Raw genomic sequence first — 26686 nt, forward strand, 5'->3', positions numbered from 1 at the left:
AAACAAAATGAAGCAAAGAGAAGGCTGTTACCAAGCAGGGAGATGGTTTTTAACACTGAGAGTACGCGTTCAGGACAACTCCGGTTCCGGCTGGAACTATGCTTGAAGCGACAATAGGCGTAATTCCACCTCACCAGCCAGTCTTCCTTTGTTTTGGCTTCTTTCTGTAGGTCTTTCAGAAGCTTCTCAGCAACTGAGCTGTTCTGTATTCAGATTAAGACAGAATTTTCAGATAATGTATCTGAAGAGGAAATAAAACCTTTCTGCAACCAAATTAAGGGATGAGAGGATTTAGGTAACACAAGTAAAGCTATAATAAGATGAAGAGAGGTCCACTGCTTGTGGGGTCTCATATTCAAAAACAGATTTGTGCTAATGGAGAAATTTGAAAAGAAAGAGAGAAGAACAGAGGTTTGATAAACTGAGGAAATTAAAATAATTCTATCTGCATGACTAAACAGGCATTAACTGTTCTGCAGTACAAATACATATAAGACATGTAACCTGGTTACCATTAAGCAAATCACTTAAGTTTGTGTTTTGATGAAAAGTTTCATATAAGTAACATTAAAGGAAATCTTATTTTTCATGTACTCCTTTAAGAGTGTATAGTCTACACAGCACTAATGTTTTATTTGGTTATTACAGTGCTTAAAATAAACTCTGCCACTGATTGCAGATTTCTGCAGCATCTCAGAAGATGAGGGAGACCTCGATTTAAACATTATTTGTCTTTTCTCAAGCTTGAAACACCAAAGGCCCATCATCAAAGAAGGCTATGTTTCAGTCATTTTAACAGTCAGATCCAAACCAAAACTTCTAAGTCACTTAGCTTTAGTTCTTCACAGAAGTGTTAACCTAACAGCATTAATGAAAACTGTAAAAAAACCCCAAACCGTAAAATGTTTCATCATTGCTGATGAAGTAAATGATATTGATTCAATCTGAATTTGATTTGTTTTCTTGTACAGAAGCGATTATTTGTAAATGAGAAAGCATAATGTTTGGTTGCAAGCATCCCTTCCATTAAAGACTGAGGCATTTCAGATACTTTATTCATCTGCCCTGTAGAGTGTCAGAAACCACCTGTGGATCAAAGGGGCCTTCAGGCACATTTCCAGTAATGACAAATTATCACCAAGTTTTTAATTAACATTTATCCATTTGTTTTCTTTCTCTGTGGAACTGACTTTCTTGAGCTTTTAAAATGACCTGGACAGCAGGGTCAAAGACAGACAAGGTCTGCCCTGGCAAAAAGGTGCCCAAGACCACCTACGAGGCTTTTCCAGCTGTAGTTTCTATGTATTTTCTCACAAAATTGGAAGCTATCAGACAGTACAGTCACCTGTTTCCTGGCACTTTCTATCATCTTCATTTTCATGTTAAATTTGCAGCTTTTAATCATTGAGTAAATGTCTTCACCCTGTTGATCCACTTCCATTTGGTCACCAGCACCATATTCTTCATCCACCTCCATACTACCATTGGCCTGATCACAGAGAAGTTTCTCCTGCAGTTTGTCAAGAAAGAAACACCTGCACAATGACAACAGGAGTACAAATCACTCCAGTATGCATTCAAGGGAATGAACGTTCAAAAGTGTTGATCTGCACGACAGTAAACGAAGCTAAGAAAATATGGCAAGCTACAGCGATCACCTTTAGCAAGGGCTAAACATACTCCTCAAAGAGTCTGGAAAGTCACAACCAGGGACAGGTTGACTCTGAGAGCATTCCAGGATCTTGAATTGATGAGATTAAGTATTAGAAAATGTCCATAATAGAGTGGGATTTTTTGTTAGTTTGTTCTTTTAAAATTGTAACTACAACCTCTAAGTTCACCAAGCCATAACTTGCATTCCAACTTGACAGAAGTGCAAACAGACAGGAATCTTGTTTATATAGTGTAAGTGCCAGGCTGTATTTTATGTCAACCTGCAATTCAAATATATATGACACCAAGACAAGTAAACAGGCTCTTTTAAATTTGTGTTGCAGAAAAGACAGCGTCCATACTCAACTTTTGCAAGGGAATTGCTGCGAACCAGTGCTAAATCCTTTTCATTCTACTACCAGTTCTATCTAATTTAATAGCATCTCTCATTATGTAGACTGTTATTCAACGCAGAGGATAGCATTGCAGTCTAGAGTGGGGCTTGGCGCTAAATAAAGGCACAACCTTTGTCACTAATTTAAGATGAGATAAAGGTTTTCTATAAACACATAAAAGTGTTTAAGACACTGACAACCTTTCAAGTCATAAATGTTTAGAGACTTTGTAAAGGACTAAAAGCTATACCATGTATTCTGCCTAATATTTAACTGCAATAAGCTCTTCTGTAGCCGTGGTTCTCTAACACCCAGAGATAATAAAATAAATTATAGTGCACAGTGGGTATCAGCAGAGCTGTTGAAGAAGTTGTCCCCCAGGAAAGGAGAAAGAATCTAGATCTGCACTGGAAGAATGGATTGGGATGAAGATACATACCACGGGGAGGACACAGAAAACTTTCAAATTCGAAAAAGCATTCCATCTTCTTTGGAGCTAATCCAAAGAAGTCTCTGGAGGGCCTTTGTTCTTTCTACCAACAGTTGCACAGCAGAAGTCTCTAATTACAACACTGGTCATTAACTTTCCTATAAACACATGAAGCACTGATAGTGACAGGGCTGGCCTTCTTTTGTACACTCCCTAATTTTGGACCTGCCAATGAAGCAGGTAAGTATTTTTATTCGTAATGGGCTTGGCCTTTAGGGTGCTGTTTCATTGAGCTAAATGCAGCTGATCTACTCAGTTACACGTGGATGTGTTTAAGGGCTGCTGAAGCGGGCTAGCTTGTACAGTGCATGTAGTCACTGATGCAAGAAAATGCCTAAACTAACAGTTATGTTTCCCTATCAGAATACTGTTTATTCCCTGTCCACTTCTCAACCTCCTTTTATTTGTCACCACAAGTTAGTCACACAAAAACCAGTTACACTGATAGAGCTATTATAATCGTTACAAGAAAAAGTCATACACTGGATCAACAACCCCCCCATATGAAAACAAGCAGCATTAGAAAAAGCACCTCTCAGAACTCAACAGACAGAACTAAAGCTAACCCAAGAATGTAATTTTACCGATTTGTAATGATGTCATCCCAGATGTTCATAGGATCCATTTTAGCATCTGGATATCTGCTTGTCCAAATTCTGAGAAGTCTCTTAAGGGAAGCCTGTGAAGCTAAGTTACCTAGAAATCAGTTAAGAATACTTTAAATGCATCTAAATCCAAGCAGCGTGAAAAAGGCCTAAATCATACATGGTCTAACATTCCAACCACAAAACTGCAATAAAACAACCCACTTGCATTAAATACACACTTGGTGATCATATTGCTTTTGTTTATTGCTGAAGCACAGAAGACTCAATAAGGACATCAGTGTCAACTGTCACTGGGAATCACCACTGGGTAGGTATCTTTCCTTTCAGGAATATGCTGGAATATAATGGAACTGTTAACTAATTTTAATATATAATTTGGTTTATGTGCATAAATTTGTATTTCATGCCTACCTCAGTAGCTATAAATCATATTCCACATCCATCTTTTATCTCTGCTAACCACTACTTGCTACAAAAAGTGATCCCAACAAAAATCTTAGTTTAAAACTATTACTTACACTTTTAAAAGAGATACTTAACTCTTATCACAATAGCTAGGCTAATAAAACTTTGCAACAGAACACAGAATTATCTTCAAGAAGACAGTAAGAATTAATTCCAGACCTATGCTCCTTCAAACAGGAGTTCAGGCCTCTAAGTGTGGAAACAGTAATTCAAAGTTCAGGAAACCATGATTATTTAACACAATGAAAGGAAAATCACTTAAGAAAAAAAAATCTTTACTTCTCTTCGTCATAAAATTTATGAAATCCTGTATTTCTGTCAAAGCTTGTACAGACTGCAGTTTGGTCATTCGACTCTGATACAACAAAGTATCAATACTGGAATAGCTCTGAAAAGAAAGGGAGAGAATGGAAGATTTCACATACAGAATTTACAACATGGTTCTATTCAGTGCTCTACAAACTATTTATCTGATGCTGCTATATAGTATGCTCTGCAACCCAACCTTTTATAAGTAATTTAATAACCTGTAATCTGAAAGCAACTCTGCTTCGGACAAGTATAGAGGCGTATTCTAGCTGCATTTCCTATCCTAGGTTGTAGGATAGTCCTACAGTCTAATCAAAACGTGGTAATGGATGGAACTTGTAATCTCTCAAAATAATACTCTTTTCAAGTTTGTTCTGGGGACAGGAGGCTTCTGAAAAGATGAATGAAATAAAACTGCTATTAATCTTCACAAACAATTACTCTGAAAAATTCCTAATAGATGAAATCAGCAAAATAAAAAAAATTAAAATGGGAGGATGCACTCCACTGGCTGGCTCAACTCTCATCACTGCAAGCAGTGAATTCAAAGGAAGTTTTGTCATATGATTGGAAAGCACCTAGATTTCATTGTATTTGGGCAAGTGTTTATCTCGAGAGTATAATCTAGCAGCAGTAACAGCAAGAACAGTTTCATTATTCCATGAGTTTATACAGAAAAATCATAGCAGAGATTGTTACCTGCATGAAGACCTGCATGCCATTGCTAATGTAATATTTGGCTCTGTCAAAATCATCTTGCAGGATGTAAAGGAGACTAAGCTCTTGGCTGTAATGCATTTCTATAATGGCTTTCTTCTGTTCTGTCTTCATTGCCTCATCAATAAAAGTTAGCAAAGTCTGGTCATTTTCCCCACTGAGCAGTAACTTCAGCTTACTGCGTATTATATAGGGCAGATATGTCTCCTACAAGGTGAAAATACAGTCTTTATTTCTAGAAATGGAATATTAGATGATCAATTTTTTGTTATCAGTTGCAGATCAAATAGATCTAAAAATATTCTGAACAGTTTTCTTAAATGTTTTCCCTTTAGACAAATTCCAATTTGCTAATAAATCACAGCAGTATTTTCTGATAGGCTCAAGACATTGTTAGCAAATTCCACCAGTTTCAAAACCAGTAGTTTGGTAACTCAAAACACGTAACACATAAAAGTGATAAAAGCAACAAAAACACTGGAAGAAGAAGAAGAAGATGACGAAGAAGACAAAGAAGATGAAGAAGGTAAAGCTAGTGCTGTATGATCAGCCATAGACTCAAGGTAAAAACTAGATATCCTAAAACCAGCAAAAGTAATTGCTTCAATTATTTTATATATCAGACTCTGCTAATTTTCATAATAAAAGTGACCCAAATAATACAGTTCATTTCCACCCACAATCACATTTATGTAGGACATCCCTGCAGAGATAAAAACAGTATAGTATCAATGAAGTGATTTCTAAAAACCTGAAAAATTGGATCATTCCACATTTTGCTTAGGTCTGGAGGTTTTCCACTATCAATATTAACAGTAGCAGAATACTCCAGTAACTTCCACTCTGTGAGGTGGTCATAGCATTCCAGAGATGCAAGTTCCCAGAAGTCCTTCTCCGCTTTTGTTGGCTCCCCATCTTGCCAGTCTTCTTTAGAGAGTGCCTAGGGAATGAATTGGAGGGGGAGGAAAGTTCTCAGCTGGAATCGGACACTACTTTCAATTCTAAGTCACCAGGAACTTAAGAATAATTCACTGTCTCATAAAAATATCTATCCATTTACCAGAATGTGACAGCAACATTAAATGCAGAAAATTCAAGCTTGTAAGTATTTATATATAAATTAATTTCAGATAAATGTTCAGTAAACCTGCATTTTTAAACAGCTAAGACTTTAAAAGAAGGTTAAAAGGATCCTTCTTCATTTTCACCCACTACAACTCAAACTTTCTTTGCCATGAACACACATGCAGTTTGCTCTCTTGGGGTGGTACTGTGCCCATGGTGTTTTTTTACTTGTCTGCCTAGGTCATCACACATGTGAAGCTTTGTAGCAAACCATAAAAAGCATCATGCTTACTGCTCTGTTGTGACTGCTCATCTGTTCCCATGTCTTTACAGACTGAGCCATCAATCAAACAAAACACAAGGACATTTTAAACAATATGCTGTTTCTCAAAATGTTTAATTTTGGCTTATTAGTTTTAAGCCATGAGAAATTTATGAAACAAAAAAATCTTGCTGTCATTTTACCTCATAATAATATTTAGCTGCTTCAGCATAATCACTCCTTGCTTCTGCCAGCAACGCTTTCTGTGTAATTTCCTTAGTCCCAATCTTACCACTGAAAATACCACGAAGGACATCATAATCCCCAAGAGATCGGTAGAGCCTAGTAAAATTAAAAAGGGAAATCTTTTAATTAGTTGAACAGAGGTATATCGATGCAAACATAAGCTAGTTAAAAAAATAATAATTTAATAAGCAGTAATACTACTGGCTTGTAACAGTAAAAAAAAATGTTGATACTTCTTATATAAGAAGATCATAAATATATATGTAACTAGATAAACTTCATCTTGTAGGGTAATACCTGAACCGTGGAAACTCCTGCAGTTGAAAAGCTATGAACAAGATGTTTTTCAGCAGTCTAATAGCATCATCAGGGTGCACAGCTGTTAAGTCTAACTGCTCTAACTGAAAGACAGTAATTAACTGACAAGAAATTAAAAGCACATCTAATTCTAAAAGAAGGAAAGACTAAAAAAGAAATCTCATAAGCCACAAAGGTGGAGTTCTTCACAAGACAAACCTAAATGGGAGTAAATTGTCTCAAACAAGAATTTACTTAGCAAGTTCAATCCATCTGATCACATCTGGGGGAAGCTCTGTTCTCCCACGCATCCGCTTGGATGGGGGCTCCTCTGCCGGGGACAGAGCCATCAGGGCGTGCTCCAGAAGAAGGATGCCCACTGGCTGCTGTAAACTTGCAAGGCAGCTGGTGCTAACATTAGCTGAATCCAGTTCTAGTAGCTCTTTGTGCCGGTAACTCATTTCCTATAAAACAAAACAAAACAACAGGTGTCTACTTGGTCTAAAACTATACTGATAGTTACCTTTTACAGATCACCTATTTGGTACCCCTTTTCTTACAGTGCAAGCTTAGGAAATAAGCCATTAAATCTCCAGAAGTTCCCAACTCTGGGAAAACTGGAATTTTCCTTCTGTGCTGTTGCTCTTCGGAGAGAGAACAGTAGAGAATAACCTCTCTACTTCATCTGTCTCCAGGGCACAGGACAACTCTCTCTCGACAGAAACACACGGGAAGTAGGGGAGAGGTAGATGGACACAATTCACAGCTTCAATCTTCCCTTCTTTTTTGTTGGCAGCATGGTGTCCGCTACACAACAGCTGTATTTCACTTAACCTATTGACTGGTGCACTCCTGCTGTAAGCCAAAGGCACAATTAACCACGACACCTCCTCTGAGCCAGAGGCTTTCTATCCACACACTTAACCCAGTTTTAGCGTACCACAGCTTCCCGTTAGACTCATTTAGTACTGTACTCATGTAGTCCTGCCTGATTTAAAGACACAACAATATTTCTGGCAGATCTTTATCCTATTTAACATCAGTCCAACTACAGAATAACCTCTTTTTTAGAGATAAACATTCTTGTTTACCTGAAGGTTTCTTTAAATACTTAAATCATTACCCCAAATACAGGTAAATATATCAAGAAAGTAGCAGACAAGTTTATTAAAGCAATTTTTTTTTTCACTTAAGAACCTAAAGGAAAGTTGCAATAATACCGTAACCAACCAGGAAGAAAAAAAATCTACAACATGGAAGAGGGCTAATATAACTTTCATTACAAGAAACAGCACTGAGTTTTAGGACAAAAATTAATGTTTGATTCTTGCAACACAGTATGTTCAAGAATACTAAGTGAAAAAAAAAAAATCACTTTTTGGAAACTGTAACAGGAGACTGTGAGAACAACCAAGCTGCACTTCTTTGATCAACGGCAACCATCACAAAAACTGCAGAATAGGCATCTGGCAGAAGCAAACTCATTATATAATTTGTATAGTTGAGACTCTCACACCAATAAATTTGTACTCAATAAAAAAAAGAGAAAAAGAACAGCTTCTTGTGGCTTCCTGAGTTATAGACCAGGTGGATCCCAATGAGGGGTTAGCATATGCTTCACCTGCTATTCAGGCAATTTCATCTAGCAGTTTCTATCAAAGTTGCACACGTGCCCCAGACACTCTTATGTATGGGCACACATTCCTTGACTACCAGCTTTTAGGGGTTACATCAGGGATGCAGTGCCAACTGCACAATCTCAAAACTTAAAAATAGCTGTGCTGAAGTAAGACCAAAAGCCCTTTCTCAGGGATGCCTAGGAAAAAGTGTAAGAACTGTGCAAATATAACAGTACATCCAGAGAATGAATACCGTCTCAAACTCACAATTTACAGACATTGTCCCACATCAAAGGAGATATCTTTCTATTTAGTGCATTTTGGTGACTATTTGAAAGCAGAGCAAATGTTCCTGGCTCTGCATGCAATGCATTCTGTCTTTACTTGCACCACACGTTCAAAGATTAGCATGAATGGCATCCAAGCTGGCCTGACAGCTAAAATATTTATAAGGCAATTACATGTTCTTCAGAGGCCAGGTATCTCTATGGAGTCTATGTAAACTTTTGTCATGGTGTTAACTTCTTTCTTAGTACTTGATCTGGTTTTTAATCTGTCCTGAAAGCCAATCCCAGAGCCTCATAGTCAATTTTAAGATTATACCTGTAGACAAAACCAGCCCTTTTTATCACCAAGTTACTCTCCTGATGGGACTTGAACCTGTAGAAGACTAAGAAGTCAAACAACCAGAAGGAAATGGCAGTGAAGTAGGAAGCCTTTCTGAAACAAGCCAATATTTATTATACTGTTGGTATACAGGAAACAGAAGCTGTATTTCCAAATGGCCAAGCCATTAGGACAGCCTTTGCGAGCCAAATGACAGCCTCGGCACTGTGTGCTCTTGCTCTCCCTCTCCCAGCTCCCTCTCCTGATCAATATGAACTCTCTTACCTGTTGGGGAAAAGACTTTTTCTCACTGTTATGCAGGATGCTCAAATACACAGGCTGAGGCTTGCCTTCGTGCTGCTGTTCTTTTGTTATTGAGTGGGGATGGCAATGAGATGCTCTTACTGCTCTTACAAAGTCTGTATTTTTGACTAATTTTAACTTACCTATTTTTTAAGTCTTCGTTTTACATCTATTCAGAAAAAAAGTAGCCTAACACAACAGTGTTATTAATAGGGTCTAACAGGCAGCATAATTCAACACAAATAATAATATCAAGACAGAGAACCAACAAATGCAACGTCGAGAGGGAATATTAACAGATAGCTATTGTGAGATGCTGGCTCGAAAAATACCAAGACAGCCCAGAAAAATCCCCATAGCATTTGACCTTTTATGCAGCTGCACAGAAAAAAAGTAAACAAGAAATTACATTTTTTCAGATGTGTAAATACAAGTACTAAGAAGCAAAGTTTGTCACTGTTTAAAAAGCTAGTCCAAACTAGACATTTCTCCTGTATTACGAATGACATCTACTGTCACAGAGTATTTAAATTTCCATAACAGAAAGAAGAAGCCATTACCTGCTACTCAAAAAAAGATTACTTTGAGAGCTACAAATCAGACGCAACATTAAGATCAACACAGTTGACAAGAAATATTAAATACAGTGACAATGAGTATTTAACAGGTGCTTGGACAAGTTTTTTTAATCTCCCTGAAAACTGGGGTAAAAGATGAAGTTCACAATCTATTCCAGGTCAGTACATTCTCATAGCAGAAAGGCTTGTGTTTCCTTTCCAGCAAAATGGCTGCGGTGCACCCACTCACCTTTCCGTGGAAGTGAGTCCTTCCTTCATTACTGAAAATCCCCAGACAACTACTTCGGGGACTAATTTGAAAAAGTAAATAAAGAGAAGCTAACAACAAACAGTCTGACAGCTACTGATATCCTCAAGACATCAAAGTATTCCTCAGTAAGCACTTCCCAGAAACAGGAAGATAAGCACACGTAACCCTTTCAATTGTTCTTGTGGCTTGCTTTTAAAATCAAGACTCTTCTTGTTACTGATGCAATTAAAACATTAAAAGGTGACTCAAACTCTACAGATTAGAAATTGTAGAAACCTTGAACAATCAGTTCAGAGGCATGAATTACCTTGTTCACCTTAAAAAGAGTCACCTGAAATATCCATTTGGTTAACAATTCTCATTCTATCTCTGTCTAAATTTCAGTAACGGTTTTTAACCTTCACTAACACTGGGTTTATCACACATTCAGACAAAGACACTATATTCAGTTACCTTCATGCCATATAGCAGGATTTACCTGGATGCATGCAATGAATGGTGGGAAATAAGACAGGCTCACACTCAGGAAATTATTGAAGTCGTTCAGCAGCTTCTGGATGATGGCTTTTTTTGCAGAAGGAGTTTTAGATTTTTCTACCTCATGAAAAATTCCACCAAACAAACTGCTGAAAAGCTGCTTGGCAAATGTTGGATCTTTCTGTAAATTATAACAAAAGCAATAAGGCCACTGAATTTTGCTGTGACACAATAAACTAATAAATAAAATTAAGAGATATGACCCACCCTGCACCTAATCCCTATGTGTACACTCTTTGGGAGTGGAATAATTAGTCTGGCATGCATCACACCTATGCTGGGAATTACTGTACTACCCATTCAAATCCCATCTTACTTCTCCTACATAAAGAAACTCCAAGACAATATAGGTTTCAGGCCAGAGTGTTGGTGGAGAGGATGGAATTTACAATTTTCACATATTCACAATTCCCACTACAAGAACCAAACATCCAATATCATCTTATGGACACCACTGCCAGTGAAGAGGGTCTTGGGAAAAAAACAGAAGACATCAATGTGTGAGACCCGGAGCTAACATCGAAGGAGCCAACACAGAGAGACAGTTCCATATGAGATTTAAAGGCATTTTTTCAACCCAGAAACACATTTGTATGTGTAACATAATCTAATGCTTCCCAGTCTATCATGGGACTGGAATTTGGTCTAACTCTTGATCTAATGCTATTCAGATAACTCATGATTGTGCTACTTCCTCCCTTTACACAGAGATAAGGGACCATCAAAAGAAATTAAATACAAAGGTAATCAGGAACACTGTGACTTCCCAAACACTGTAAAATGGGATAGGTTCAGCCTACAGTTTCTATCGCTCTCAGGTAGGAAAAGGAATATTGGATCAGCTTTACTGAGTCACAGTAACTTCATTTGTATTTTTACAACTCATAAACAACATATAAAAGTATAAAAATGGCTGTTTTGTTGCTGCACAGTGAGATGTCCTTTGCAATAATGTCTGTAAAGATCACCACCATCTGTTTCTCAAGCAGAGGAACCCAGAGGCAATGGACAACAGCTGACATGTCAGGTCCTCAGTGTTCAACTCAACTGCTCAGGTGAGGGAAGCTACAAAGCATCTTCTCACATCACTGCACCACCCCAGGGGTAAGAGAAACATTCCCTCAAAACAGACTCTTTAAACGTGTGTCACAGTGGTTGACTACAAAACAACAAATCAATTTTGAAAGCAGTTGCCCAACTACACATCATTTTCCCTAGAAGAACAGAAAACTTCACAAATGACCCTTGAAAAGCAGACAGACCTGGGCAAGGCCCTGCAGGGGGGCAATGAGACTGCAGTATTCAATCTGGATATCAGGAAAGTCTCCTACTCGGTAACTTCTGTACAAAGTAACCTGGGCATCATACTTCATCTTCAGCTCAGATTTCATCTCCTGAAATGCATGTTAAAAAAATAATAATCACATTACTTAGAAAGAGCTGTGTCTAGATAAGAAAAAATAAGCAAGAGCATTTCTGAAGTGTTTTATAAACTTTTGCCATGCTTATTAAACAAATGCATTTTCTATAACGCTGCAATATGGTTAAACCCCAAAATTTATCTTAGTAAATTAAAAACTCCAAAGTCTTGTTCACAGACTTACTTCAGCCACTAACTTTTAATATTAATGCCTTGTAGTTCCTGCTTCCATACAGGTAGTATTTAAGTCACTTTTAAAGAGAATGGTTATGACTGACAGTTAGTGAGCTGCTATGGTTTAATAAGTTACTGCCTGCTAGCTGAGCCACAATAGTTCATTATATGATGGTTTTCAGCCTGGCCCAGGTGAAAAGTAAAATGAGGTTGCTAAAGGACGAGAGGAAATGGCCTCAAGTTGCGCCAGGGGAGCTTTAGACTGGATATTTGGAAATTTTACTTCACTGAATGGGTTATCAAGCATTGGAACAGGCTGCCCAGGGAACCGGTTGAGTTGCCATCCCTGGAAGTATTTAAAAGACGTTTGGATGAGGTGCTTAGGGACATGGTGTAGTGGTGGTCTTGGTAGTGCTAGGTTTATGGTTGGACTTGATCATCTTAAAGGTCTTCTCCAACCTATACGATTCTGTGATTCTGTGAAAGCTAGTGTGTTTTATTTCACACAGTGGGATGGGGAGGGAAAAGAAGAAGGATGAACCTGGTAGAACTGATTCCTAGTAAAACCAAACCGTAATAAAACTGTTGTAAACTGCAGTTGTTATATAGCTGCCCTGCCTTTTGCTGAGGCTTAAAGGAATAAATTTAAATTGAACAAGAGCTACTACCAGATATAGACAAAACCTACTTCTCCCTTTCTTCCTTTTCGCAGCACTGATATCCTATAAGGAAATCAGCAGTAAGTTTAGAGGCTGGGATTTTATTTTGAACTACTGCCATTACCAGTTAAACCAGCAGACAATGGCTGGATATATACATTGGTAGAATGGAAGAGGGAAACAGAAGAAAGCGTGAAGATTTTTTTCTCTTCTGTAAACCCTTCGTAATTTCGCTGTTTGAGCCCATTTTTCTTCTACACAACTTCAAAGGGATGATTTTCGAAAAACTTTCAAGAGAAATATGCTGGGAGAAATGAGGACTTTGCTAAAGCTATTTCCAAATACGTTCTTGCTCAGGACCTACTTTTTCCTGGTTGCCCCATCAGGTATGGTATTAACGCAAGCCACCAAGTTCCATGTGTACTTAAGTGGAAGAAATCTCTTGAAAAGTTTAAGGGATCCTGATAGCATTCATAGTCTCCTCTGGTCTTTTATTGTGGAATATCACTGGGGTTTTTGTTGGTTGTATTTGGACTGTCATACAGAATACATTTACAGGTTCTCTCTTGCAGGGTGGGAGGAAATGGTAGCTTTAGCCTGCAAGTAAATATAAATTGGCTAAAATAGGTGTTTGTGTGGTTCTTCCAGACATAAGTTCTGTTTACACAGTTGTCTGCAGCTGCAAAGAATTGTAAGAGTGTCTCAAACTGGTAGCTCTCAATCCTGGGTTCCTTTGCTCTTGGTCTAACTGCTATCATTTGTGGACAATAATGTATGTTATTTTTAGTAACATGAACCTCTGAAAAACTGTTACAGAGCTTAAAAATACTTAAACTTATTGTAAATACACAACACAACCAGGAAACCCACATAGTAGTAAGTTTCTGGCCTTGATAAACACTCAGCAAATGCTTATGACCGACATTCCTTCAGGTTAAAAGTACACAACAGTTTTGGTTAGTCCATCAGCTGTATCACATTTTTGAGTTCACCTTCAGACACTGGATAATGTTCTCCAACTATTTCTGCAGAGTACTGTAGCTTCAAGGCTCCTAGTTTCCAGGATGACAACTGTAAAGAGCTTCCCATAGCTGTTACAGACTCCATCACATAAAATCACTTCATACGCACTAAGTGGTAGACTGGAAGTGTTATCATCAAGCTCTTTTCTCACTCATGCTAAGTAACATCATTTAGCTTTAAGCACGTAAATAGCATGATTTCCAAACAAAACCTTCTAAAGCTCTTAAAGTAGAAAATAGTATCTTACACCTACCCTTTCTTCACAAAGTTACTTCTAGAGATGAAGTACAAGACTGCAAATGGCACTGGGACTTAAGGTTTTAAACTTATTTGGATTGACAAACCTTTTCTCTTTTCTGTTCAGCCACACCTTTTCTAGCATAAATCAGACTGAGTTTCTCTTGGTCCTTCAAGAAACGTCTCCGCAGTCTTAGAATTTCTGCTCGTTCTTCTGTACCTAGGGAACACACAATCATGTCCACAGCTTTTCCTTTCTCAAGCAAACTTCAGATTTAAGGCAAGAGCATCATATAATAACAAACATAATCTTTATATTTACTAGCTTACCAGCTAGTCTCCTAGGTTTCATACCTCATAACTCAACGCAAGCCCTTTCAACAAGATAGCAAATTAAACAAATTAAGTTGTTCTTAGGAGAAGAGGTAATAAGCATTTATATAAAAACTTTAAGCACATGGATGAGGTATAAGGGTCAAACTATTGTACTGGGAAAAGCACTAAAATTCATGAACAAATTTGCCCATATGACAGATTTATTTTAAGCTCTCACAGGCAAGTATGGCATTTGCACCATATTCCATAAAGTATATCACTCCCTACATAAAAGAGGTGCTAAATATATTCAAACATTGGGTAATAATAATATAGCAATATATTTTTAAAGTTACTATTACAGAACTGTCACTGGATCAACTCCTGCTCAGGACAGTCACGGAGAAAGGCCACTCTACGGACTGTTCACTTCAGTCCATTTCCTAGGAAAGAAGAGTGAGCAAACAAAACCATACCACTGTAACTGGTATTTTCCTGGTAGAAGACCAGGGACTGACTGGAAGGTAGACTGAACTCTCTCTTTCTGTAGTTCAGCATGGTCCGTTCAAAACTGCCCTGAAACACCTCTCAGGTATTGAAAAGGTCAATCTTTATAGCTCTCTGCCTGAACTCCTACTCTCATCCTTCCAGCCAAAATTTGAATGACAAGGTAGGCAAAGGTGAAATGGGGAGGAAATGGGGAGAAGGAGCTTAATCCATTCCAGAACACTACTGATATTTTTCAGTTATCAACTTGGTGGATGAAGGAGCATTCTCAGAAAATAGCAGGTAGTTCTAATGCCAGATTGCAATGTTGCAGACCGTGTCAGCACAGCTGAAATGGTATGGAAAAAATATAAAGAGATCTCTTCTTTAAAGAGATAAGCAGTTAAATTTAAAACAGAAGGGAGAGAACTGTCTGACATACATGCTATGATCATCTTAGGGAGAGGTAGAAATGCAAAGATCACACTGGCTGGTTTCTTATCCAGTCAGTTCTTTCATCTAGCAACATACAGTTTTGCAATTCCTAGCACAATTATAGTTTTTTACCACATGTTATGTATCACCACACATTCCTGGAAACAAAATCTCTCAAGTTGAACCTCAATTAGAATGTCTCAAAGATAATGCACTGCCAGCCAAATAACTGACAAAGATGGTCTATAAAAATGTAATATTTATATAGAAATTGCATCATAAGGCTTACAGACCTTTAGTTTTGCTGTCCACCTCATCTCCAGGCAAACCCAACTTTTTTTTCCCGAAATCTGGCCCCACTGGTTTAAAGGTTGCTTGTTTAAATTTTTCACTCCGTTTGTTAACTAACAGCATGGATGAAGACAAGGATTCAGAGGATGAAGGAACTGTATACTCTGCCAATGTATCAATGCTGCTTCCAGTTAGCCAATTAAAAGAACTTCTACCACCTGTAAAAAAAATTTGTAAAAAAGCTGTAACAGATCTGAATACAACCAGGTGAAAGCAGGTCATTTTCCTCCCCCAAAAATATAATTCCCAGTGTTTATGGGCAGAACAGATTTCAAGCTGTTAGGCAAGAAACAAATTTCTTTTACATTAGGCAGAACATAAAATATATATGAGACTAATAAGAATGTGACTGGATGTTTTTTCTCATACCACCCCCCCAACCCCCCCAAACGAAAATATTAAATGCATTTACACTTTTACATTAAAAATTCATAAGCAACAGGAATGAAGAGAACGATATCATCCCTATAGCTAAACAAGAACATTTCAGAAGACACTGGTCTGGACTTACTGACATGCTGTGTAGGTGTAAATTCATATTGCCGTTGGGTAGCCCTCACTCGACCACTGACTGACCCAGAAGCAGAAAGGGATCTTTCTTGTGATAAATTCCTGTGAATACTCTGAGAAACTTGAGTCTCCACAAACATAGGTGTGAGCATGGTACTTTGATAACGCCAGCTGGAATCAATTACAAAGTCCTAGGAACACAAAAAGATTTTAATAAGACCAATAAGAACAGAGACTTTTTGTCCTCCTTAAGATAGCAGAAATTAAAGTACAGAATTTAAACATCATCCCTTGTTGACTATATCAAGGCATCTGACATCCCAGGACTATGAAAAAAAATGAACACATAAAAGTTCTCCATAGCTCAGCAAAAAAGCTCACTAATTCGGACAGGTCAGCTGAGGACTGATTTACAGCTCTTGTACTAGCATTCCTGTTTCTTCACAATTTTTCTCCACCTTATGCTGCTTCTCTCCACTACCCTCTTTTTTAAGTATTTCATTACTCTACACATCAGCTATACTTGGTATATATAATTATTTTAATTAAATCTTTCTTTTTTTGGGAAAAAAAAAAAAAAAAAAATTATTGCCCCCACAAAAATCATCGAACTTCTGATACTGTGCATAACCCATGACTGTTGCAGCTGTTAACTACGGAGTACAAAATACCTTCAAAAATCTCCTTCACTATGCCATTCTTGTCCAGGTGGTAACTACCTTAAAGAATGGAATTTGTCACATGGTTGCACACAGGATAACACATTACAATTCACCTGAAATTTGCATTCAGACAGTGGATGCTCAAATATTTTTCTGGAATAATCCGGGCTCTTGCTAGTCATCTCAAGCAGAAAATTTGTGATTAGACTCAAGTACTGTGTTTCAATCTTGGGGGAATAGAAAGAATTTAACAATGCCAGCATGCGATCAAGAATACTTGCAGGTAACCTTGTCTCATCACTCCAAAAATTCCTAACAATTAATCTGTAAAGGCAAGGAATAAAGTTATTCTTGGTTACGTGCAAACAGAAAACACAACACTATCAAAAAAGTCAATTTAAAAAAAACGCAATAAGATTGTAACACATTCAACTAACCCTTTCATGCCATGGATCTTCCACTGAATTATACCAAATTCCCCATTCACCTACCATGCTCTACGCCATTTGACTGATATGAAAGGTTTACTCTGAAAAAATTACTTCTATTAAGTTGTTTTCCTCTTGAGGAGTGCTAGGGGTGGATAAGCACAGAGATCTCCTATTCTATCTTCTGCTTCACCAAAAGGTATTTGCTTCTCCCCTGGGAGGCAGCCCTAATGGGCAAAGGAGTCCAGGAAGGCTGGACGTTCTTTAAGGAGGAAGTCCTAAAGGCACAAGAGCGGGCTGTCCCCAGGTGCCGAAAGACGAGCCGGTGGGGAAGAAGACCGGCCTGGCTGACTAGAGAGCTCTGGCTCCAACTCAGGAAAAAGAGGAGAGTCTACGACCTCTGGAAGAAGGGGCGGGCAACTGAGGAGGACTACAAAGGTGTAGCGAGGCTGTGCAGGGAGAAAATTAGAAGGGCCAAACTGAGCCAGAGCTCAATCTGGCTGCTGCTGTAAAAGACAACAAAAAATACTTCTTCAAATACATTAGCAGCAAAAGGAGAGCTAAGGAGAATCTCCAGCCCCTAGTAGATGGGGGAGGGAACACAGTGACCAAGGATGAGGAAAAGGCTGAGGTACTTAATGCCTTCTTTGCCTCAGTCTTTAATAGCAAGGCCAATTGTTCTCCAGGTACCCAGCCCCTGGAGTCGGAAGATAGGGACGGGGACCAGAATGGAGCCCCCATAATCCAGGGGGAAATGGTGAGTGACCTGCTGCACCACTTAGACATTCACAAGTCTATGGGGCCTGATGAGATCCACCCGAGAGTACTGAAGGAACTGGCAGATGTGCTCACCAAGCCCCTTTCCATCATTTACCTGCAGTCCTGGCTAACTGGGGAGGTCCCTGCTGACTGGAGATTAGCTAATGTGACGCCCATCTTCAAGAAGGGCCGGAAGGAGGACCCGGGCAACTACAGGCCTGTCAGCCTGACCTCGGTGCCGGGGAAGCTGATGGAGCAGATCATCCTGCGTGCTATCACACGGCATGTAGAGAATAACCAAGGGATCAAGCCCAGCCAGCAGGGGTTCAGGAAAGGCAGGTCCTGCTTGACCAACCTGATCTCCTTCTATGACAAGGTGACCCGCCTAGTAGATAAGGGGAAGGCTGCGGATGTTGTCTATCTAGACTTCAGTAAAGCCTTTGACATGGTTTCCCACAGCATTCTCCTGGAGAAACTGGCTGCTCATGGCTTGGACGGGTGTACTCTTCGCTGGGTAAAGAACTGGCTGCATGGCCGGGCCCAAAGAGTGGTGGTGAATGGAGTTTACTCCAGTTGGCGGCCGGTCACAAGTGGTGTTCCCCAGGGCTCTGTGCTGGGGCCAGTTCTGTTTAACATCTTTATCAATGATCTGGATGAGGGGATCGAGTGCACCCTCAGTAAGTTTGCAGATGACACCAAGTTGTGCGGGACTGTTGGTCTCCTTGAGGGTAGGAAGGCTCTGCAGAGGGACCTGGACAGGCTGGATCGATGGGCTGGGGCCAATTGTATGAGGTTCAACAAGGCCAAGGCTGGGTCCTGCACTTGGGCCACAGCAACCCCATGCAACGCTACAGGCTTGGGGAAGACTGGCTGGAAAGCTGCCTGGCAGAGAAGGACCTGGGGGTGTTGGTTGACAGCCGGCTGAATATGAGCCAGCAGTGTGCCCAGGTGGCCAAGAAAGCCAATGGCATCCTGGCTTGTATCAGAAATAGTGTGGCCAGCAGGAGTAGGGAAGTGATTGTGCCCCTGTACTCGGCAGTGGTGAGGCTGCACCTCAAATACTGTGTTCAGTTTTGGGCCCCTCACTACAAGAGGGACATTGAGGTGCTGGAACGTGTCCAGAGAAGGGCAACGAAGTTGGTGAAGGGTCTGGAGCACAAGTCTTATGAGGAACGGCTGAGGGAACTGGGATTGTTTAGCCTGGAGAAAAGGAGGCTGAGGGGAGACCTTATCGCTCTCTACAACTACCTGACAGGAGGTTGTAGAGAGGTGGGGGTCGGTCTCTTCTCCCAGGTAACAAGTGATAGGACAAGAGGAAATGGCCTCAAGTTGCGCCAGGGGAGGTTTAGACTGGATATTAGAAAATTTTTCTTCACTGAAAGGGTTATCAAGCATTGGAACAGGCTGCCCAGGAAAGGGGTTGAGTCACCATCCCTGGAGGTATTTAAAAGACGTTTGGATGAGGTGCTTAGGGATATGGTATAGTGGTGGTCTTGGTAGTGTTAGGTTTATGGTTGGACTTGATGGTCTTAAAGGTCTTTTCCAACCTATATGATTCTGTGATTCTGTGAAAAAATTTAAAAAATCCAACATCCTCCAACATTGAATCTATTTTTGTGTGTCTGTGAATAGTGAAGGCTGACTTGTTAAAAAACTCCAGAACATTAATGTCAAATTATGTCTAACATACTGAAACAACTACTCTGTGGCTCAGAAGTTTATTCAAAAGCTCTGTGCTTCACTTAAATTTGGTGTAACACTATGGGACACAATTTTGTAAATTAACTTATTGGAAGAAAAGGAAATAATGGTATCTCACTGTTACTCTTTGATATTAAAATACTTAAAAAACCTCTAAGGATCAACTCTTCTGTGCTAAATGGAGCAATTTAGGGATTCCTTACTTCAGACAGTCATCACAACACTGTTTACTCACTGCAGTTCGGCATTCTCATCAATCAGTCCTTGAAGCAGGATTTCTTTTGCCAGTTTGAGTATTTCCTGAGAATCACCATCTGCTTGGCTTTCTGGATCACTGAATGTGAAGATAAAAATGTCTCTTAATGACTTCTCTCAAACAATCCGTAATAAAATAAGAGGATGAGGATGGTGGGAGAAAAGGAGGAACATGCCCTGCACATAAAAATCTCAACTTGGCATGACAACACTGCATTTTTTTCATAGTATGAGGTCTTCATTGCCAAAAATGCCTTGTCTCTCCACTACTTAGAAAAGTGAAAATCGGAAAGCTAAACAATGCGTGTTAGGTATTTATTATAAAGGCTGAACAGAAGTAATTCTGAGTTTACAAGGTTAAAACTGAGAAAAAGGCAGAGAATTAGCTTTTCCCAAGTCACACTGGAGTAAAAATTGCCTGTACTTATTCTTCACAATTATTATCCATTCAAATAATTAAGTTATCTTGGGAAAAAGCATATAACAGAACCCAACTAAGTCAGATAATTAAACAGCAACCCGCTTGTCACACTGAGTACATGCCTGTTCCCTACTCTAAGAGGACAAACAGAAAGAACATCTTTACACTACCAGACTGAAGGGATCCAGATCATGCCAAAGTGCCTTAACACACTTTCTACCTACAAGCAAATTTCTCTAGTGTACAATTCTTACTAGTTACAAATTCCGGCAACAAGAAAAAAAGTGGGAGCATCAGAGCTAAGACCTCTTACGCCATCGTGCTGTGGTGATGCAACATCCTAGTTCTGGGCTAAAGTTCAGGTCTAAGTCTTTATCCCTTAGTGGAAGTGATAAAATTGCCCCCAAAGGCCAGAGCTACTTAGGCAAACCGCACGCTCTATTCTTCTGAGAACTGAGAAAATCCCGCACCAAGGGACATGAAGTTGGAAGACAATGTAACAGGCACTTTCACTCTGCCTGTGACAAACCACTGAAAGACAACACCTGAAGTAAATACACACCTGTAATTATCATAAATCCACATCAGAATATCATACATGCGCTGTCGACATATTACAGAAGGGTGAGAAATGAACCCTGTCACTCCAGGAAGAAGTTCTTTGAGTTCTAGTGGTTTTAGTTTAGACAGCATCTTGTACACTATATCCAAACAAACCCTTTGCCTTTCATCATCCCTAAAAAGAGAGGAAAAAAAAGAATAGTTATATTGCTTTTCTCTTCACTGCTACACACAGAACCAGAAGATCAGTTTAGGTTTTAGCAATAATATTTGGTTTTGCATGAAGGGCTTTAGGTAAATACTTTTGAGTTCAACCTAAGAGTAAGAATATAACTAAACTAATACATACTACAGAAATTCACATCCCAGTGGTGCTTCACCTTACTGCTATTTAGGGTTTTTTGTTTGTTTTTCACAGTCAGCTAACCATCTTAATACTTAACCCCCAGATTCCATTAGCTCAAATTAGAAGAGCAGTGACAAAAAAGTGAACATGAATTATAAGCGCTTCTGAACATAAAAATGTTGTGGCCAGCACATAAAATGTTATCAAAAAGTTTAGACTATGCATCCACATTTGTAATCACATGACCACTCACCTGTGATTCATGATCTGGATAAAGTCTTTACTCTTTAACTGCAAGTGGAGATCAGGTATTTCTTCTGCCTGGCACATTATTACTTCCAGACAGTAGGTTTTCATCACACCATGAAGTTTGGGTATCAAAAAGAACACTGCGTTCATAAACCTTAACATAACCAGAAGCCCACAAAGAAAAGCAAGTTATTTTCTATCATTCCTCTCAATCTACAATGAACATATCATGTAAATCATGACATACCTGTCAGCAAGAGGTGGAAAATTCTTAACAACTTTATTCAAGCATTGAATAAACTTATCCTGTTGGGTGTTCTGATGATGTTTTAATTGTCTTACGACACAATCATAAACTGGATCTTCAAGTACCTGAAAATGAGAAAGACAGTAAGACAAGCATAGCCATGAAACTCATAATCACCTTAACGACACATAGTTCTTCTGCTGTACTGTTTCATTCTAGTGCATTTTGCTAGATAAGATCCACCCGCCTCATCTTGACGTTTATGGTGCTTCATGGCTGCTGTACAGCTATGCCTGGCTGAAACACATGATTGCCTGCTTAAACAATACATTTGTGAGCTTCCTTTCATTGGTTTGGAACCAATGCCTGAATTTTGAAATACAAGTTGCTTAGTATGCTTACATAAATAATAAGTAGCTTCTCATTCAGTATGGCACATTTCCAATTAATGAATGTAAAAAAAATAGACATTTTTAGTGAAAAGGTGAAAAATAACCAGCAACCTTCACTTAATGTCAAAGAAATAAGCTTTGTATAGGACAAAATATTTGCACCATCTTTGGTTATTTATTCAAAACACTGCTTATAATGGAACTTGGAAGACTGTGAAAGAGAAGACTGCAGGAATTCAATTTATGAAATATGCTCTACAAACTGTGAAAGAACAACCAGAATGCATTTAAGTAGGGAAAGAAGTAAGAATATAGTAGGGAGAGAAGTAAGAATAACCTACAAGGTCAGACTAATAATCCACCTAGCCAATATCTTGTTATTTTTGTCTCCAACAGCAGCTGCAGAATGATATTTAGGGGGAGCACATGAGCCTGGCTGCATTTTGTCCTCCTTTTCTCTCATACAACCCAACATGCATTTGTCATTAGATTACGGATCTTAGAGTGTACCTTGTTGTCTATTGTTTTTAGAACCTGTTCATGGATTTTTTTTTATGCATGAATTTGCCTAATTTCTCTTTGAATCTGCTGATGCTACTTACCACTAGAACCTCTTCTGGCAACAAATTCCAGAAGTTCACTAACTCTTGTGTAAAGAAGTACTTCTAGCATCTGTCTCAAAATGATTTCTGTGATCATCAAGCACTATCCCCTAGTTCTAGTACTGTAGGATTTGGTGATTAACAGTTTTGCATTCACCTTATCCACTACCTAGAAAATAACTGGATTCAAATTAAATAAAATACCTTTAAATTTTACATCACAACTTACAAGTTATTAAACATCCTCAGATACAGATATTCAAAAGGTAGCCCCAAACCTCCCAACTTGCAATTTTTTTTTTTTCTTTAAGAAAAAAACCAAAACCAACTAAACTTTAAATGTACCATGCCAGTGTTGCTGGTTGGCAAAAGCTGAACAAAGCCTCAGAAAGAGACCATCCACTGTCAGCTCCAAAACAGCAGGGAAAAACTCTGCACTTAGTCTGCTCTCAAATTCTTTTCCTCCTGAGTTAATAGTTTAAACCTTTAACTCGATCCGTTGGGCAAAGACTGTTGAGTTTTAAATACATTAATTTTTGGATCTGAATTGAGTAGTCTTATAAAAGCTGTACATAGAATTAAGTCAGGAATGGTCAAACACACAATACAGTTCACTTACATTTTTTCTCTCAGCAATGTATCGAAGAGCAAGTCCCAACACTTCTGCTGCAGCTGCATAAACTTCTTTATACTTTAATAAGCCCATGTTGCTGGTCAAAGCGTGAAAATACCTAACACAAAAGGTAGACCTGCTGTTAAGCCACTACTCCAGCATCCAATTTTGAAGTGAAACAAAAAACTCACCCGAGCTGCCTAGGGAAACAGTGACTGCTTTTAGAAGAGCTGAATACAGCACAACATGGATTTCCACCTGCAGTGCCTCAAATCCCTGCTTTGGCAATTTCTGAGTCTGTTAATTCCCATGAAACTGCAACCCTAGGGCCCACTGTAAAAAACCTTACATTCTTCTAGATATTTTCCAAAATAAATGTGGTCTGCAGTTTGCAGCTAGGAAAGCATTACATCTGACAGACTATAGCAAAGGGACAATGGGACAAACAATTCCGATAAACGAGCAATCCAGCTCCCAGACTTCAAGCTGACAAGTTACATGTGCTCTCTTTGTCTTAAGTTTTTATCAAAATCATTCTCCAAAAAGCTGCATTTCTCACCTGACACGATCTATTTCACACTTTGGGTCAAAGGGAGGTAAATTGTTAGCAAGAACAATTCCCAGCAGCTGAATTCCCACTGAGTTGTCCTTTGTATCAGGATCTCCACTAGAAAACTTTTCAAATATTAAACTGTTGGATAAAAACATAAAAGTAGTGATACAGATGAAAAAACCCAAAATATACACACCATAAATCACTTGCTCTCTCTGTATATACAGATACCTATACACATACAACCCCACCAAAACCAGCAGAAAGTATGTATATACGCATATACACTCCCACCAAAACCAGTAGAAAGCATATATTCAGAAAGAAGTAAGTATTTAGCTTCAGTGAAGAAGTCTTCACAAAAAAAAAAAAAAAAAAAAAAAACAACCCTAAAAAGAGATTGTAAACCAGCTTTGTAAACACACAAATTCCCTTCAACAAGTTCAGGAGCACAGCAGATCGCCTAAGTCTTACTAAGAGTGCAGCAATATTCAGTGATAAGACCCCAAATTTCAAATAAAATGTCTTTGCAGAGATTACTCCTGCTTTTGTTGTTGGTGTTGTAATCCTCTACATGTTTTCCCTGTCTCTCTCCCTGTTGTTTTGCAAATTAAGTTACAGCCTTTGCAGAGTTCAGTTCTGAAGTTCTACTGTCAACTCTAGGGACAAAAAGTTTACTATTGCAGCTGAATTTACCTTTTCATCTCCTTTGATAATGTTCACTTATATTCTTGAAATATTGATAAAAGAAAGCAATTGTCTAAATGCTTACCTGTAAGGTATGGAGAGACAGTTCTTCCAACACTCTATAACTGTCTTTATGATTTCCAGATTGTGTCTGAACACACCTCTTTTTTGGTGAAAGGCATTCTTCATCAAGAATTCAAGCAATCTGTTAGCTAAAATCTCATCCTTAATATTCCCCTACAATGAACAAGAGCAAAAATAAACATAGTGACTCCAACACGAAGACATATATTGTTTTATGAAAGCTAGCAAGTAAATAAGCTATTTTTGAAGTTAGTAGCTAAAAGAAACAGTGGACTGATGTAGAAGATGATTATAAGTGCTAATAACAAACTCACTCATTCCTTACCAAATAGTCACAATAATAATAAAAATGAATTTCACATTTCCTTACTTTGGGAGTGGTTACACTTGTCCAGGAAAGGATAGTAACTACGATTTCCACTACCATGTAATGAATACCTTCACCTCCATTATTCCCAGAAACAACAAGCTGCAGCAATGGACCAAGCCAATGCTTTGCATAAGGTCGGAAAACCTATGGAAAACAGGAGAATCAGCGATCAAGTACAAATTATTCAACTATTCAATAACCTGTTGTCCAATAATAATTACAGGTAAGACTGCTAAATCAGCCTCTTACCACTTTGCTTAATCTCTGAAGCAACAACCACAAAAACTTTAAAATACCTTTAAAAAGTATCCATAACTACATTCCTCACTTCTGCTTAGAAACCTTTAACCAAGTATTCACATAAAGTTAATTATTTTACTGGGCCCACATAAAATGGCTCTCACGCAGAAAATCTGCCCCTAAAGGAAAGAGTATGCCATTCATCTACCCTTCTATTTCAGATGGCTTTACTTAGAAAGTAGCATTAAGTGGGTATTAAAGCTTCTTTAATTAATTCTGAAATTCAGCCTTTTTGTATTTTGGATTTGGAGTATTTCAGACAGAAACATTATACTTTAAAATCACTGTATGAAATAGGATGAGAATGTTTTACCCAAGAATGAGAGTTAGAAAATGTTTCTTCTCAGGCAAAGACACATTATGTTATCTTAATATCTTTCTGCAACCAGAACATCATTTAGCTCTAAGGGTTTCCATAAGACTCATCTCTGACCATTAAAAAACCATTACATTTGCTCCTTCAAAGATGGCAAACGTAATCAGCCATACCTCTTGCACAGTATCAATGAGTCAATTACTTATAGTTTACAGAAGACACATATTGTGGACACCCTCTACCTACAGAAGTAGAGTTTGAGAGAAGAAGTATTTATATTACATTCAAAATACTGGCACTATCTGGAATTTTGGGCTATGAACGCGCTCTCTTTTATCATGGTAAACTACTCAATTTGAATGCCCCAAAAGTCTCAGCTGATGAAATATTTTACCCCACAAGAGTTACACAGTTGATATTATAATACAACCTGTTATGTTAACAGAAAAAAGATGACAAAAAAAATTACTCACATCCTCAGTATTAACAATAAGTTTTGCTATGAAGAGGCGAATATTTAATGGTACTGATGGGTTTCCTAATTTGCCATGCAAAAATTTCATCCAAAGAGGAAGATCTACTGGAACTGTCCCCTGAAATTTAAAAGAGAAGAGCAAACATCAACTCACTTCTAGGACCAAACAGGCTTGCCAAGCCACAAAGCCCCCAGCTCAAGCCACACAGGTCTCATTATAATGCAGCCATGAAAATTAATAAACGAAAGGATTCAATCATTACTCCCTTTTCTTGGTATAATCAGTAAAAAAATGCCAACTTTTTGGTTAATACTGACCTCCTCCACTTTGGGTGTGATCTGGTTCCTCTGCATATGTTTAATCAGAGTGGTCATAGAAGCCATACATTCATGTTGGTTGAGTTCATCCATTTCCAGTTCCATTTCATCATTTAAAACCATGTATTCTGTGGACTCCTGAAAAAAAAGTATTACTATGATTAATAATAACACTGTATTTTCTTTTAAATCATTATAATACCATGAGCCATTCTGCTCTTATCTGTGTTTACAGATTTGACTATACACTCAGCATGCACAACAGGGAATACATCAAATGTGTGGTTCAAACACCTCCCAAACATACATACTAGCTGTGCACATCTTTTACTTTCTG

General features: G+C 38.5%; 1 protein-coding gene across 2 annotated transcripts in view; it reads right to left on the reverse strand.

Moving 5' to 3' along the window:
* Positions 1-26686, reverse strand: part of PRKDC (protein kinase, DNA-activated, catalytic subunit) — an 87728-nt gene that overhangs the window by 18324 nt on the left and 42718 nt on the right. Inside the window, exons 47-70 of one of the 2 annotated variants that reach the window (XM_075494613.1) lie at positions 26350-26487; positions 26030-26149; positions 24941-25084; positions 24572-24723; positions 23806-23937; positions 23253-23364; positions 21640-21764; positions 21397-21546; positions 20799-20972; positions 19796-19894; positions 16786-16996; positions 16012-16201; positions 15443-15658; positions 14021-14133; positions 11663-11794; positions 10462-10521; positions 6763-6971; positions 6168-6306; positions 5389-5577; positions 4620-4844; positions 3891-3999; positions 3123-3234; positions 1346-1535; positions 32-203 (exon numbers count right to left, since the gene is read on the reverse strand). In XM_075494613.1, coding sequence (XP_075350728.1) covers positions 32-203; positions 1346-1535; positions 3123-3234; positions 3891-3999; positions 4620-4844; positions 5389-5577; positions 6168-6306; positions 6763-6971; positions 10462-10521; positions 11663-11794; positions 14021-14133; positions 15443-15658; positions 16012-16201; positions 16786-16996; positions 19796-19894; positions 20799-20972; positions 21397-21546; positions 21640-21764; positions 23253-23364; positions 23806-23937; positions 24572-24723; positions 24941-25084; positions 26030-26149; positions 26350-26487 — 3613 coding nt within the window. Of the gene's footprint in view, positions 1-31; positions 204-1345; positions 1536-3122; positions 3235-3890; positions 4000-4619; positions 4845-5388; positions 5578-6167; positions 6307-6762; positions 6972-10341; positions 10522-11662; positions 11795-14020; positions 14134-15442; positions 15659-16011; positions 16202-16785; positions 16997-19795; positions 19895-20798; positions 20973-21396; positions 21547-21639; positions 21765-23252; positions 23365-23805; positions 23938-24571; positions 24724-24940; positions 25085-26029; positions 26150-26349; positions 26488-26686 lie in introns of both variants that reach the window. The other variant, XM_075494612.1, reaches the window with a different exon arrangement.

The sequence above is a fragment of the Mycteria americana genome, chromosome 2 (assembly GCF_035582795.1).
Source record: "Mycteria americana isolate JAX WOST 10 ecotype Jacksonville Zoo and Gardens chromosome 2, USCA_MyAme_1.0, whole genome shotgun sequence".
NCBI classification, from domain to species: Eukaryota; Metazoa; Chordata; class Aves; order Ciconiiformes; family Ciconiidae; genus Mycteria; species Mycteria americana.